Consider the following 12,256-nt stretch of genomic DNA (forward strand, 5'->3'; position numbering starts at 1 on the left):
AGTGATATGTACTTGGGAAGGATAGATCTACAAACACAAAACCGATGTGAACCAAGAGCCGTATAGTACGTCCGAAGAATGTGCAGAGTGGTATCTTAAACGCCCATCAGATAAACCTCACCTCGCGATAAATTGCCGTTAGAACTCCTGCTGTAGTATTTTTTTAAGGCCACCGCTCTCCCTTTCATACTTCTCGACCTTCTCTTGTCCAGTCCTGTGTGCGCATGAGTCGGGGTTTTCTGACCAGCAAAGGAACAAGGGAGGAAAAACCTACCATAACTTTCCGAGCAACCACCTAACCCTCCCCCGGACTTCTTTCGGCTGCCCTGGTAGATTGCCGAGTAGGTTGAGTTCAGCTTCATACTTATCTATGCCTGCTGTTTCAACTTTGATCATTTCGGTAAGTATCGCCAAATCAAGTCTTGCTTTGAGGACATGATCTTCGGTCAACTGTCTGAATGCCGCCGCGTAAACAGGTTTGCCGGGTTTTATGCTCGTCGGCCGACCATTCGAAGACACAATCGAGATCATTTCGGCCTGTTCGAGAGCTTGAAGCGTAGCTTCGCCTCCTGACTTGAAAACATCTGACAGCAGAAGCTCATTGTAGCGTAGGCATTCCGTAGACGCAAGCGATTTGACAATGAGCCAAGCCTGTTCAGCTGTCCATTTACGAGGGCTGCTGTCCAAGATATACATCTTTAGGATCTCCGAAGCAGACTGATCTGTGATCTCGCGAACGGCTTCTAGGCGGTGTATTAGCCTTGTCAAACGGGATGGTAGCCATGCAGATTGAGCAAGCATGAGCATACTGCGGGATGCGACCGGAGGGACACCTACTTTTGGGCGTTTCACCAGTCTTAATCCGTCTTGCAAGGAACTCGAGATCGGTTAAGCGACCTCCCAAGGTTGAGATACAGTCATCAAGCTGCGTACCTTGTCAGCAAAGTGTTGGGCAATGAGCACTCAAATGTGAGCATACTTCTGCTAGATCCTCGCGCATCTCCGAAGGTTTTGGTTTCTTTTCGGGGCCGCCACCCTCATCAGCGTCGGCATCCAAGTGGTTGATGACGAAGCGTTTGGCAACTTCTGGAGAACAGTCCCCTAGAGCAATTTGACGGAAGACTCGATCCGGAAGTGCTTTGCTTAGAGATTTTGAAAAGGACACGTCATTAGTGAGGAATATCACATGAGCAATGTTCGCTGTTGTGAGTCCTGCGGCCCACTCTGAGACCTTGTCGTAAACGACACTGTTCTCCTGGGATTTGTGCAAGAAATTGTCGAGGACTACTGTGGGTCGTCTCTCAGGGTGCGCTTCAAGATAGGCATCATCGTCGAGATCGGAATCTTTATCGTCCTTAGAACGGCCTTCCAACGCAATCTGCTTGAGCGCATTCGCCGTATTCTGCCATATCTTCGCCAACTGTGCGTCCAGGGTCTCCGAGAACCCGGTCTTCGTACCAATGGTACCCTGCGCTGCTAGGTCCAGCAAGCTGCTGATGTTGTTCGTCCACGAGAAGACCGGCCTGTATCCAACTTCGAGAGCGGCCGCTCTGATAGTGCTACTGTCGCCTTTGGCTTCCTGAATGGGCTTGCAGTCGATGAGTAAGGTGTTCTTGCGACCCTTTAGTGCCTGATCCAGTACGAGCTCTTTTTTGCCTGAGCCTCTGGGTCCTTGTATGACGATAAAAGTATCTGCGCTCTCCATGAGCCAAGTCTGAATCTGATTGATGTCGTCCTTGCGATCCTCCCATATAGCAGTCAAGCCTGCATCCTCGGTCCGGTGACGTCTCAGACTCAGGACGTCAGTAGCTCTGGATGCTTGAGAACTGAGCCATTTGTAAATCCTGTTGTCCTTGATATGGAAAGTGCGCGTAACATGAGCCTTAATAAAGAATGTTCGGATAGGGTCAAAGACGGCAACAGTGACCGTCCCAACGAATGCGAGCAGAGCCGGAATGACGAATCTCGGGTGACTGACGAGCCAATCCCAGATCCAGTGCGCCTTTCGTTTTTGATCGTAGGCTATCTTCAGCATTGTCCCCTGGTTGCCTCCACCCTCGCTAACAGGCACGACAAATCCATGCATGCAATTCTTGGCCATAATCGCATGCCTGACCTTGCTGAAGGTGACGTAGGCGTACTTGGGAAGATCTTTCGAGTCCGCAGGCTGAGGTTTGATATCTGCTAGCTTACCATATCTTCGGAACAGCGAATACAGAGTCTCTTGAGATAGTTCCTCAGCGGATTGCCCGGGCAATGTCGGTACGAATTCAACCTTCACTCTAGTATTTGGCCAACGATGTAGATCCTCAACCCACGGTCTGCCCTGGACGAGAGACGTCCTCACGCGCTGGAAAGGATTGAACCACGGCTTGATAGGTTTGTCCTTCAAAAAATTCTTGACCCTCTTCTCTATTGTTTTTACTTCATCTTCCGGCGCATGGGAGAACTTTATGAACGCACCACCCTCTGCGACGCGCGGTAGGACCTCTGTCACTCGTATGTTCAGCTTGCTCGGTAGGGCGCGCTCAGCAATATTTGCAGGATCTGCCGCTGGATCTGGGTGTGCGAGTTGTGGCACGAGTTTTTCAACGTCGATGAACGGGAGCCACATTATGAAGTTGAGCTTGAGAGGGAAGACATCTGCGAAGTATTAGCGTGGATCGCAGAGGGAAGAGCCCCGGCATTCGAGCAGTAGCAGCGGGAGCAAGCCCAGACCCATGACCTCAAGCACTGTATGTATTCGAGCCAGAAGGCCAAGAGCCTTTGGGCTACTCACTGTCAATAAAGAAGATTCCCTCATTTTTTCCTGCCTCAATATGCCCTGACCTGTTGTCCCCAGCTATTGTGGACTTGTACCTCTCACTACCAAATGTTCGTAGGGCCTCATGACGTATGAAGGCATGCTTATATGGATTCGCGACCGTCCCAAGAGCTCGTGCAGTATAGCTATGACCCAGTGGCTTGCTGAGGAGTCGGGGATAAATCCCCAGCATGTTGGCGGTCAGACTTTGATTATACCCGACAATGAGGCATCTTACTGATCATTCTGAGAGGCTCTAGGCCATGTTAGAGAAAACGTTGGAGCCTAGAAGTTGTGATTATAGATGGATGTTGAATCTTGGAAATGCGGAGAGAGGTCCAGCTCCGTCAGACGCGCTTTCAAAATCGGCAGCACAAGCCCTAAGAGATGTACCTTACTCTAGCTCCCGCGCTAAAGCGGCTCTCCCCAGTCGAGCCAACTCCTTAAAGTAGTCAACCACCTAAAACCACTTACAACTAACTACGCACAACCGTCCAAAATCCCCAACAATGGGCTGGCTATGGAGCACAACCAAAGACCCACCTCCCCCCAACCCAATCACCACCACCGCCGACCCACCCACCCTCCCCGACCAACCACCCGCCAGCACCCCCAACCCAATCACCACCACCGCCGACCCACCCACCCTCCTCGACCAACCACCCGCCAGCACCCCCGACCCGACATCCCTCCCCCCACCCCCTCCCCCATAACCCCCGCAACAACCCTCCCCACAACCCTCTCCTGCCGCTCCGCCTTCGACGCGGCCTTCCACTGCCAATCCTTCGGCGGCCAATTCGCCCACGTGTACCGCTACGGCAGCCTGCGCGGCTGCGGCGACCACTGGGCCGACTTCTGGTTCTGCGTCCGGACGAACCGCGGGGTCGCGGGGGAGGAGCGGCGGAGGGAGAGGGTGCGGGCGTGGGCGGCGGGGAGGGAGAGGGAGAAGTATGGGGGGGGGGAGAAGGGGAGTAGTGAGGATGTGTGGGAGGCGAGGAGGTGGAAGGTTGGGGGGGCGTTTGGGGGGGATTGGCGGGATTTGGTGAGGGGGGTGGGGGAGGGGGAGGGGGAGTGAGGTGGGAGTTGGGGAGGATGGTGAGGATGGGTGCAGGGGAGGGGGTCGGTCTAGGGATTCGGAATGAGGGATGCTGTTCGCTTGATATTCTGGTCTTGGGAATACTACGACTACTCCTCGTCTTCTATACCCAACAGCCTCTTCTCCGCCAGTTCTCCGATCTTCTCTTGCAGTACCGTCCTTCCATACCGGCCCGCCACTTTGCCCGCAGCCTCTACCATCTTCCCGCTTGGGTCTTTCATCAAGCCTACAATCTCTAGGGCTTTCATGCCTCTGTCTTCGCCTTCCCTGCATTCGACATTCAGCAGCTGCAGCAATGACTTGTTTACGTCGATTTCTCGTCTGCTCAGCTCGGTTCGTTGGCTGTGTGTGGCATTTGTCGATGATATGAGGTCTTCGAGCAGACTTAGCATCAGTGAGCTGCGAACGAAGGTTTCCTCGAGCTTGGGGCTCTCCAGGACGGCCGAGTCTTCTGAATCCTTTGGTAGCGTTGGGTTGGAGCAGGGTATTTTGAAGTCGAACTCGCTAAGCAGCGGTTTTGGGAAGTACGGATACTGATCTCCTCCTTTGAGAATGATGCAATGGAACTTCTCTTGCGCAACAGCAACAGGCCAATAGGTCTCTTCCTTTCTCCCGCTAGCAAGACGTTCCAGCTGCTTTGTGTCCAATACGGGTACCCATCTTGCCTGACCGGGGGACCGCCAGTGTTGTAGGATTAGCAGAATGCCGGTAGAGTCGTAGACACAGGGATCACCGTTATCCGAAAAGAAGACGCTCTTGACTTGAGCACCTTCGGTCAAAGCTACAATGTCTTCGCTTTGGCAGACTTCATCCCGTTTGACGTTCTCGATGTTGTACAAAAGCTTTGTTGATCCGTCGCCACCAACAGTCCCATTGCCCATCGTAAGAATGTAATCCCGCCATGAGGCGCATGTGACCGTCGGAGATGACTTTTGCCGGTAGACTCTGAACGGTGTGCCGTACAATGTGAAGACACGGACGTAGTTAGTTGAGGTTGTGACGACAATGTACGAGTCGCTCAGGGATATCGCTATCATTCGTCAATACTTGGGCCGACGCGAGGATAAGGACCTGCTTACAGGTCACGTCTTCTCCGGCTGGCAGCTGAGTACGCCAATCTGCTCGTGTTGTCCAGGTCTCATGGGGACGGTAAAATACCATTGCTGGATTGCCATTCGCCGGAGGGCAGGAAAACAGAGTTCCATTCTCATCTGGGACCTGTCAGCCTACTTCCTCGCTGTCGAGTGACACAAGAGCATACTCAAGCAAGCTTTGTCATATAGATATGGATCTGTGAAATGAAAGTCACGGTGGAATTCATGATCGTAGAATTCTACGGTCACTGTATGGTGGGTATCTTGATCAACAGTCCAAACAAAGCCGGTCAGATTCAGGGCTGGATGACGATTAGCCTTGCCAGTGTCTGTCAAGCTCGGGTCTCACATAGATATTTCCGGTTGCCTCGCCAGGGCGTACTTCCAGGTTGAAAGGATTGATGGAGTCTTGGCTGCCACGCATGAATAGTCGCTCTTCTTTTGTTATCGATCCCATCGATCGAATCCAGATGGCCGTTACTTCGTTTTCCAAATCCGTTGACACCATCCAGATAGCCCGCCCCATCATCATCGCTGACGAAGTCATCTTCATCTCCCAGCTCTGGACCAAGAATATCATCAAGGGAATCTGGAGTTCCTCTCCGCTTAGCGCGGGCATCTGGTTTATCTTTGACGCCGTTGGGGAGGACTTTGCTAGCGTTTCCCGATGTTTCTGCAAGTGGATCCCTGATGAATGGCGACGATTGCATGGGCTTTTGAAGCAGGGTAAAGGTGTCTGGCTGCAAGAAACCCTCATAGATATACAATTCACCATCCGATGTGACGAAGGAAACGATGTTCTGAGTTGGATGCCATGCCATGTTGATTACGCTTGGGTAATCGTATCTGCACCAATGTTAGCACGAGGCTTGCTGGCTGGCTGTCTCGATCATGATCACCTGGCTAGAATCTTTTGTGTCTTGGTATCCCACAACAGGATCTTCCTGTCCGACGCTGAGGTGATGAGCAGAGCCCCATTTGGCGACCAAACGAGTGCTGTTACGTCTCCCATGTGACCTCCAGAAAATGCCCTTTGGCGCTCCCCATCTCCACTTGACACCAATTGAATATCTCTCGTTGCTGTTGGTGCAGCAAACGCTCGCCCGTCCGGATGCCATACGGCTCGCGAACTCGACTCAGACTCGACATCGAGGCTGCGGATCAACCCATCAACCTTTCTGACCAAGTCCGGCTCTTCAGTGCTGAGCTTGTAAACATAGACAATGCCGTCGGCGCAGGACGCAGCGATGTACGAGCCGCTGGGATCGAATGATAGATGTTTGGCGGGCCTGGGCAGGTCGCGTAGATAGAGCACCGTGTAAGTATCGGCGATATTGATGACCTTCACGATTAGCTCGCTGCATGAAGTCAGTGATTCGGCTCTTGACCCAGAATATCTCGGACATACTCGCTAGCCACAGCAGCCCATTGCCCATCTGGTGACAGCGCAATGTCTCGTATGGGTAGGGTACATCGCGTGAGCATCTTCTCATAGGTGTACGTATCCAGCGAGTACATGCAGACGGTACCATCTTCGGAACCGGTGAGGAAGAAGTCGTTCTACTCCTCATTAGCCCAGTCGTCCATGCTGGTTTTCGCGGCCAAGCATACAGTAGCAGCAATCGCGGTATTGTTCTCCTGACAATCGTCCAGATTCGTGGGTTCCCCATCCGAGCCTGTTGCGTAGACTCTAACCACGTTGTTCGATCCGGCTGTGACCAATTGCTTGCCATTCGGGGTATATGTCAGGAAGGTAGGGCCGGAGGGATCTGTATGAGGTACTCAGAATATGGGTAAGACTGATCATTCTTCCCACTTACGCGCTGGGCGGGCACGAGGCCGTTGTTGAGTAACTGCGGCCATAGTTTCCCTCGTGAATCTTGAGCAGCTTGTCTTGTGCGTGAGATGATGCAAGTGCACTTGAAGCTTTTGACAGCACTTGATTCTGAGAGAGACGCGTAAAGAGACTCAGGGACACGCGTCGCGAACCCCTGCAAAGCTTAAAATCAAAGATTAAATCCCGAAGCTCGCGTTTCGACCCTTTATTCACCTCATAGTCTAAGACCAAGGTCCCGGAGCTCCCTGAATAGCTTCAAGGTCAAAGGATGGGTCTTTTGGCATGATCTCTACATAATGATTTTCAAGAAGTAGAAACCGTAAGGCTGTAAGATTACTGGCATCTCATCAGTACTCGTAGAGTATACCCAATGAATACCTGACCCTGCAACTGAAGAGAAAAGTCAGAGATGAATATGATGATGTTTGGCAACAACAACAACAACAACAGCCCTAATGTTTGCACGGCTGAGGTTGAATAGGTGCATCACCGTCTTACCTTGCTTCACTCATTCACTTCCACCACTCCCCATCTTCCCTTCAAATTGACACTTCGACTCACTCCTACTACCTCCATCCATCACTCCTTCAAACACTGACACTTCGACTCACTGTATCTATCACTCCCTCACATTCTCACCCATCTCATCGACTGCATTCCCAAACCATCTGACCACAATGGGTCAACGCCATCAGCTGTTCGTCATTGCAAGCATAAATGCCCGTTACCGCACCCTATGTGCCATCCATCACCAATGGCTCTATGGGCACACCGCGTTGAGACGATGCCTTGGAACTCTCCAAATTTTCGCGGATCCGGCAAATCGGATCCCACTTGAACAGGAACTCATCGCCGCTCAACGTCAAGATGACGACTTCTGGGCCCCTCCAGAGGACGGATTTCACGAGAAGAACGTTCACGTCCCATTCCCATTCATTGCCACTTGCCTTATCACTGGTGCATCATTTGGTCCAGATGACGGCTATTACCATCCTGTACTCGTTGAGAATTTCTATATGGCATACGACGAAGGCGACAACAACAATGGTAAGAAACCCGACCGAGATGAGATATGTGTGGGGCAGTCACGCCGAACACTTAATGTCTTGATGCGTACATGCGGGCAACCACCCCCGTCCATAAGTTGACTAAAAGGCATGATAATGACTGATTTTATACTTCTTAGGGATTACTGTCTTCGATATCACTGAACCAAGCAATGTTCGCTACTGCTTCGTTGACTTCTATGGCATGGAAAGCGAGCGATCCGTCCAACTCATGGCGCCACTTACCGCTCGTATCTACCTTGAGGCATACTATGATCTCAGCGACCCACAAAGTGCAGAGGATCTCCTTCCATTGCTCGACGAATTCAATCGGTGGCATACTATTCCAGTGGCTACACTTCAGGATACGTGGCCCGAGGGAGAATGGGAAGAGCCGGAATTCGACCAGGGAGGCGGAGATGAGGTGGCTGTTCCAGAGCTTGAGAAGCCTGGCACCGCGAAGACCCTACGTGATGGAGCTATGGCCACTGTGCTTCAAGCACTTCTGGATGCATCAGACGAAGACGCTGGCTTGTTATCAGAGGCAGAGCTTCTGACAGACTTTCTGCCGAGGTTAAAAGACAGGCTTTATGAGCAAGCGAATGCTCTGGAACCGTCTCCTCATCTACTGAATCTTCTGTGCAGAGCCTTGGAAGACCATGACGATGTAGACCTAAGCCCTTTCAAAGCTTTCTCTGCGGAGGATCTGTCGCTCGTGGTCTCGAGACTCCGAAAGCATGGCAAGATGATTACCTTGTGCATGTCAAACAGGCCCGATGTCACAGAAGAAGATTTGAAATTGGTACTTCGTGATGCTGCAGATCTCAAGGCGCTTTACATATTGGAGGCCCCTCAAATTTCTGTGCAAGGCATGAGCATGTTTCTAAGCGACTGCGATTTATACCACTCGGACCTTCTGCGACAAGCAATCAAGCCTCAACCCTTGAGATCAGATACAGGCATTGATTGGGATTCCGACGACGTTCTATCGACTGGCCAAGCCTGCAGAGGCAACGATGTTTCACAGCTAGTTTGGTTGGCAATCACAGAACGCCAAGCTCTCGACAAAGACAATCGTCTAGATAGTGGACTATTTGATTGGAAGAGTTTGAGGCAGCCGAAGGTTGGCTGCTCTGGGTCTGGTCTGAGATACAAGAGGTATCCTTTGGACATGCCGCTTCCCACATTCAAGACCGTCGCCGGCCTCTTGCGCCTGTTGAACTGGGGTTCTTCTTCAGAGCTATACAACCCCGAGCGGTGGTCGAGGGGTGCAGCTTTCTCCTTTGCTATGGCATCATCCATTCCGGGTGGCAATGACTTAGGGGTTGGCCCCGTGGGTGGTGGCAAAGGGTTTGGTATTGGGACCTTGGGAAAAAGGCTTTACCTGGACAGTACCCGTGAGCGCATCCATTCAAGTGATGCTCATGCGCACCTCGAACCTGGTCGATGGGCTATTGTCTTGATTCATGAGGCCTTTGATGCTCCAAGTCAGCGTTATCTTGACGAATGCCAACGGGGGGAGTCTGCCGGAGCAGACTCTGGCAGTGAGGACGACAATCCGCTAGAGCAGCCAAAAGGAGGGGAGCAGTCCATGGAAAGGGCGATGGCCTTGCTTCTGGGACCTGAAGACCCATTCGAGGACAAAGGCAAGAACCAGAACCTGCCATTCCGAGCGATTAAGAGACTGAGGTACGCACTCGTCACACCATCCATCGAGTCAAATCCATCGGGTCATGAATTCATCGTGGCCGATATCCCTACATATCTGGAGCATGTTATAGAGAAAATGCAAGACAAAGGGAATGCTGGAGATCTCCAGAAGCTGATCGAGGTGTGGAACAGCCGTATTGCTACCATAGACACCGCGGACTTTTACGGGGATGAGGACATTCATGACATCTTGCCGGAGGTCTTTCCGCTCCGAGAGACAGCTCCATCTGGCTCTCAGCCCGAGTGAGCAGTGTATCAGTGGGAGTCTCTCCACTTGGTAGACGATGTTGTCTCCTTATGAGATTTCATGCTTGCAGCAATTAAGTAGAATGGAGAACCGAAGGTTCAAAAGACGCAAGCAAGTTATTCCTTCCTCTATTCCTTCCTTCCTTCCCGAGAAACCGGTTGATGATGAAGCCGTCGCAAACCCGTCGCTAAAATGCTCAGCTAACCACCCTCCCCCACCTGCAAAATTCGCACATCAACAACCGCTCTGAAAACATCCCCCCCTCTTTGCCCCACAAATCCCCTCCAAGCGCGTAGCAAACCCCCTTCTCAACAAAACAGTACCCCATCAGTTCCGTCATGATTTGCCAAGTGATAACCCACGGCTCCATATCGGCCGCAGAGATCGTAAGGGCCAGTTCTTCCATTTCGGCCCCGACAGAACGTACGTACCCGGTCCTGTCCTACCCGCGAGCCGGCGTCGGTTGCGCGTTATGCCGGACGGGAGGCGTAGACGAGAAGGGCGCTGGGGCGGCCTGCGCTGGAGATGTTGGCTTGGAGGGAGGACGTGGTTCAACGGTGCTGCATTGGGCTGGTTGGTATACGTGCCTGATATCTGCAGACGCCCTTCGGACTACACGGCCACAGGAGAACAGACTTCGGACACGAATGAAATTTCGATTCATGCCTATTTTGCCACGTCACGTAAGTCTCTACATGCCTTTTCGAAGACTCGGCGGTGTACGGTGTACGGCTAACTTCAACCCGCTGTTGATGGTTTGATGCATAACGGGCATCTCTTACAGGAAAAAGCACTCTGGTTGACAAGCCTTTCGACTCGCACTACATGGTAAACTTCAGCAAATTAGGCATGAGTCGCAGGATTGCGACGCAACAACTCAAAACATATGCGAAGCCTTCGAAATGTACGCACAAGTCAATCGAAGTCTGTTCCATAATTAGATATCACATGAGCTGACACTTTGTAAGGGATTTCTCATCGATCAAAGACCTCTTTGTCACAGCCGAAAGCTAGGGAACTCAGATTTCTTGTCTTGCGCAAAGTGTTCTTTGTTGTTGACAGTAAATTTAGAACCAAGGGCCCGAGACAAGGCTGCTTTGCTCCGCTCAAAAGTACCCGACTCGCAATAGATATGTTGACAAAGCACACACCCAGAAAAACACCGAAAGACGAAATCTATTTCCATGAAGATCCTCAAAGGAACTTCTCCCAGCCTGGGAGTCTTTATCAAAACACCCACTCCTCAGTCTACTTTTCACCCAGCCTCCCGCAACTTTCATCACCTATGTATATCTCGCCCCCGACCCACAAGTAACCCCCCATCGAAACCCATCCCCCTCCAACCCACCTCACCACCAACATCCCAAAAACAACCCGCCTTCAAACCATGCACCCCCTCACCACCATCCTCATCCTCTCCACCGCCCTCACCCTCACCACCTCCACCACCCCACCCCCCAACACCACCGCCGCCTCCCCCTCCCCCCCCCCCTCCGCCTCCTCCCTCGCCGCCCTCTCCCTCCCCGGCGGCACCGCCAACCCGGCCCTCACCCTCGCCACCTACGCCGACCCCGACTGCACCACCGTCAACGCCTCCGACACCACCCTCCTCAACGTCCTCCCCCTCAGCTACGACCGGCCCAGCCCCCAGCTCCCCTTCTGGGCCTTCGTCATGACCCGCAACCTCACGGGCGCGGAACGCTTGACGTTTTACTCCTCGACGAATCTGAGCAGAGATGCGTGCGGGGTGCCGGTCGGGAATCTGACGGCGAAGGATGGGGGGGCGGGGTTTTGTCTGCCGGTTGGGGGGGCGACGTGCTATAATCTTACGCGGTCGTAGGTTGGGGGATGGGTGGGTGGGCTGGTTGGTGGAGGTGGATTGAATTGATTTGATTTGGTAATGGGATGGTGAGGAGGGAGTGCGTTGACTTTGATACTCCGGTCGCGGAATGTTGGAGTTACTGGCATTGGGGTAGCACGTTGTTTGCAGATTTCTCTTGTTCTTGTTGCCGAGTCTTGTAGTGATTACCATTCTGTCTTGAATTCAGAAATTAAAATAGTACGTTTTCAATTACTCCCCGTGAGGAAAAAAAAAGTCCGCAGATGCTGCGATTGCACGGGGCGAGAAATTCTCACTTGATACCGTTTCTTCTGAATTACCGAACAGACACTGACGATAGCATGAGGGAGAAAGAATTTGTAACGCCTTGATCTGTCCAATCGATCCGGACCGGTTTGAGTTGGCTAAGACTTCATGTCCTGGTGAACAAACAGTGTCGGATCCATTTCGGATTTTAGATGTGAGCGGCTGCGTCCTTGGTGAGCTAGTGATTCGTTTATTTCATACACCCCCTCTATTGATGCAAGTTAATCTCACCATGCCACAAACTGCGTGCAGTTCTTAACGATAGTGAACTTAGCAT

The 12,256-nt window shown here is 52.1% G+C and overlaps 4 protein-coding genes across 4 annotated transcripts; 2 read left to right on the plus strand and 2 right to left on the minus strand.

Moving 5' to 3' along the window:
* Positions 1-138: 138 nt before the first annotated feature.
* HO133_003817 (uncharacterized protein) lies at positions 139-2,996 on the minus strand (the record flags this gene model as incomplete). Its single annotated transcript, XM_037294739.1, has 5 exons — positions 139-214; positions 275-743; positions 838-925; positions 980-2,643; positions 2,780-2,996. 5 exons carry the CDS (start codon positions 2,994-2,996, stop codon positions 139-141), a joined length of 2,514 nt encoding a protein of 837 aa, XP_037149427.1.
* Positions 2,997-3,988: 992 nt separating this feature from the next.
* On the minus strand, positions 3,989-6,856 carry HO133_003818 (uncharacterized protein; the record flags this gene model as incomplete). The annotated part of the gene is made up of 8 exons (XM_037294740.1): positions 3,989-4,929; positions 4,979-5,110; positions 5,161-5,295; positions 5,343-5,839; positions 5,893-6,351; positions 6,402-6,553; positions 6,605-6,762; positions 6,814-6,856. The coding sequence occupies 8 exons, from the start codon at positions 6,854-6,856 to the stop codon at positions 3,989-3,991; spliced, it is 2,517 nt and encodes an 838-aa protein (XP_037149428.1).
* A 651-nt stretch (positions 6,857-7,507) lies between these two features.
* HO133_003819 (uncharacterized protein) lies at positions 7,508-9,833 on the plus strand (the record flags this gene model as incomplete). Its single annotated transcript, XM_037294741.1, has 2 exons — positions 7,508-7,877; positions 8,017-9,833. 2 exons carry the CDS (start codon positions 7,508-7,510, stop codon positions 9,831-9,833), a joined length of 2,187 nt encoding a protein of 728 aa, XP_037149429.1.
* Positions 9,834-11,220: 1,387 nt separating this feature from the next.
* On the plus strand, positions 11,221-11,673 carry HO133_003820 (uncharacterized protein; the record flags this gene model as incomplete). The annotated part of the gene is made up of 1 exon (XM_037294742.1): positions 11,221-11,673. One exon carries the CDS (start codon positions 11,221-11,223, stop codon positions 11,671-11,673), a length of 453 nt encoding a protein of 150 aa, XP_037149430.1.
* Positions 11,674-12,256: the final 583 nt, after the last annotated feature.

The sequence above is a fragment of the Letharia lupina genome (assembly GCF_014066315.1).
Source record: "Letharia lupina isolate WasteWater1 chromosome Unknown contig_18, whole genome shotgun sequence".
Lineage (NCBI taxonomy): Eukaryota > Fungi > Ascomycota > Lecanoromycetes > Lecanorales > Parmeliaceae > Letharia > Letharia lupina.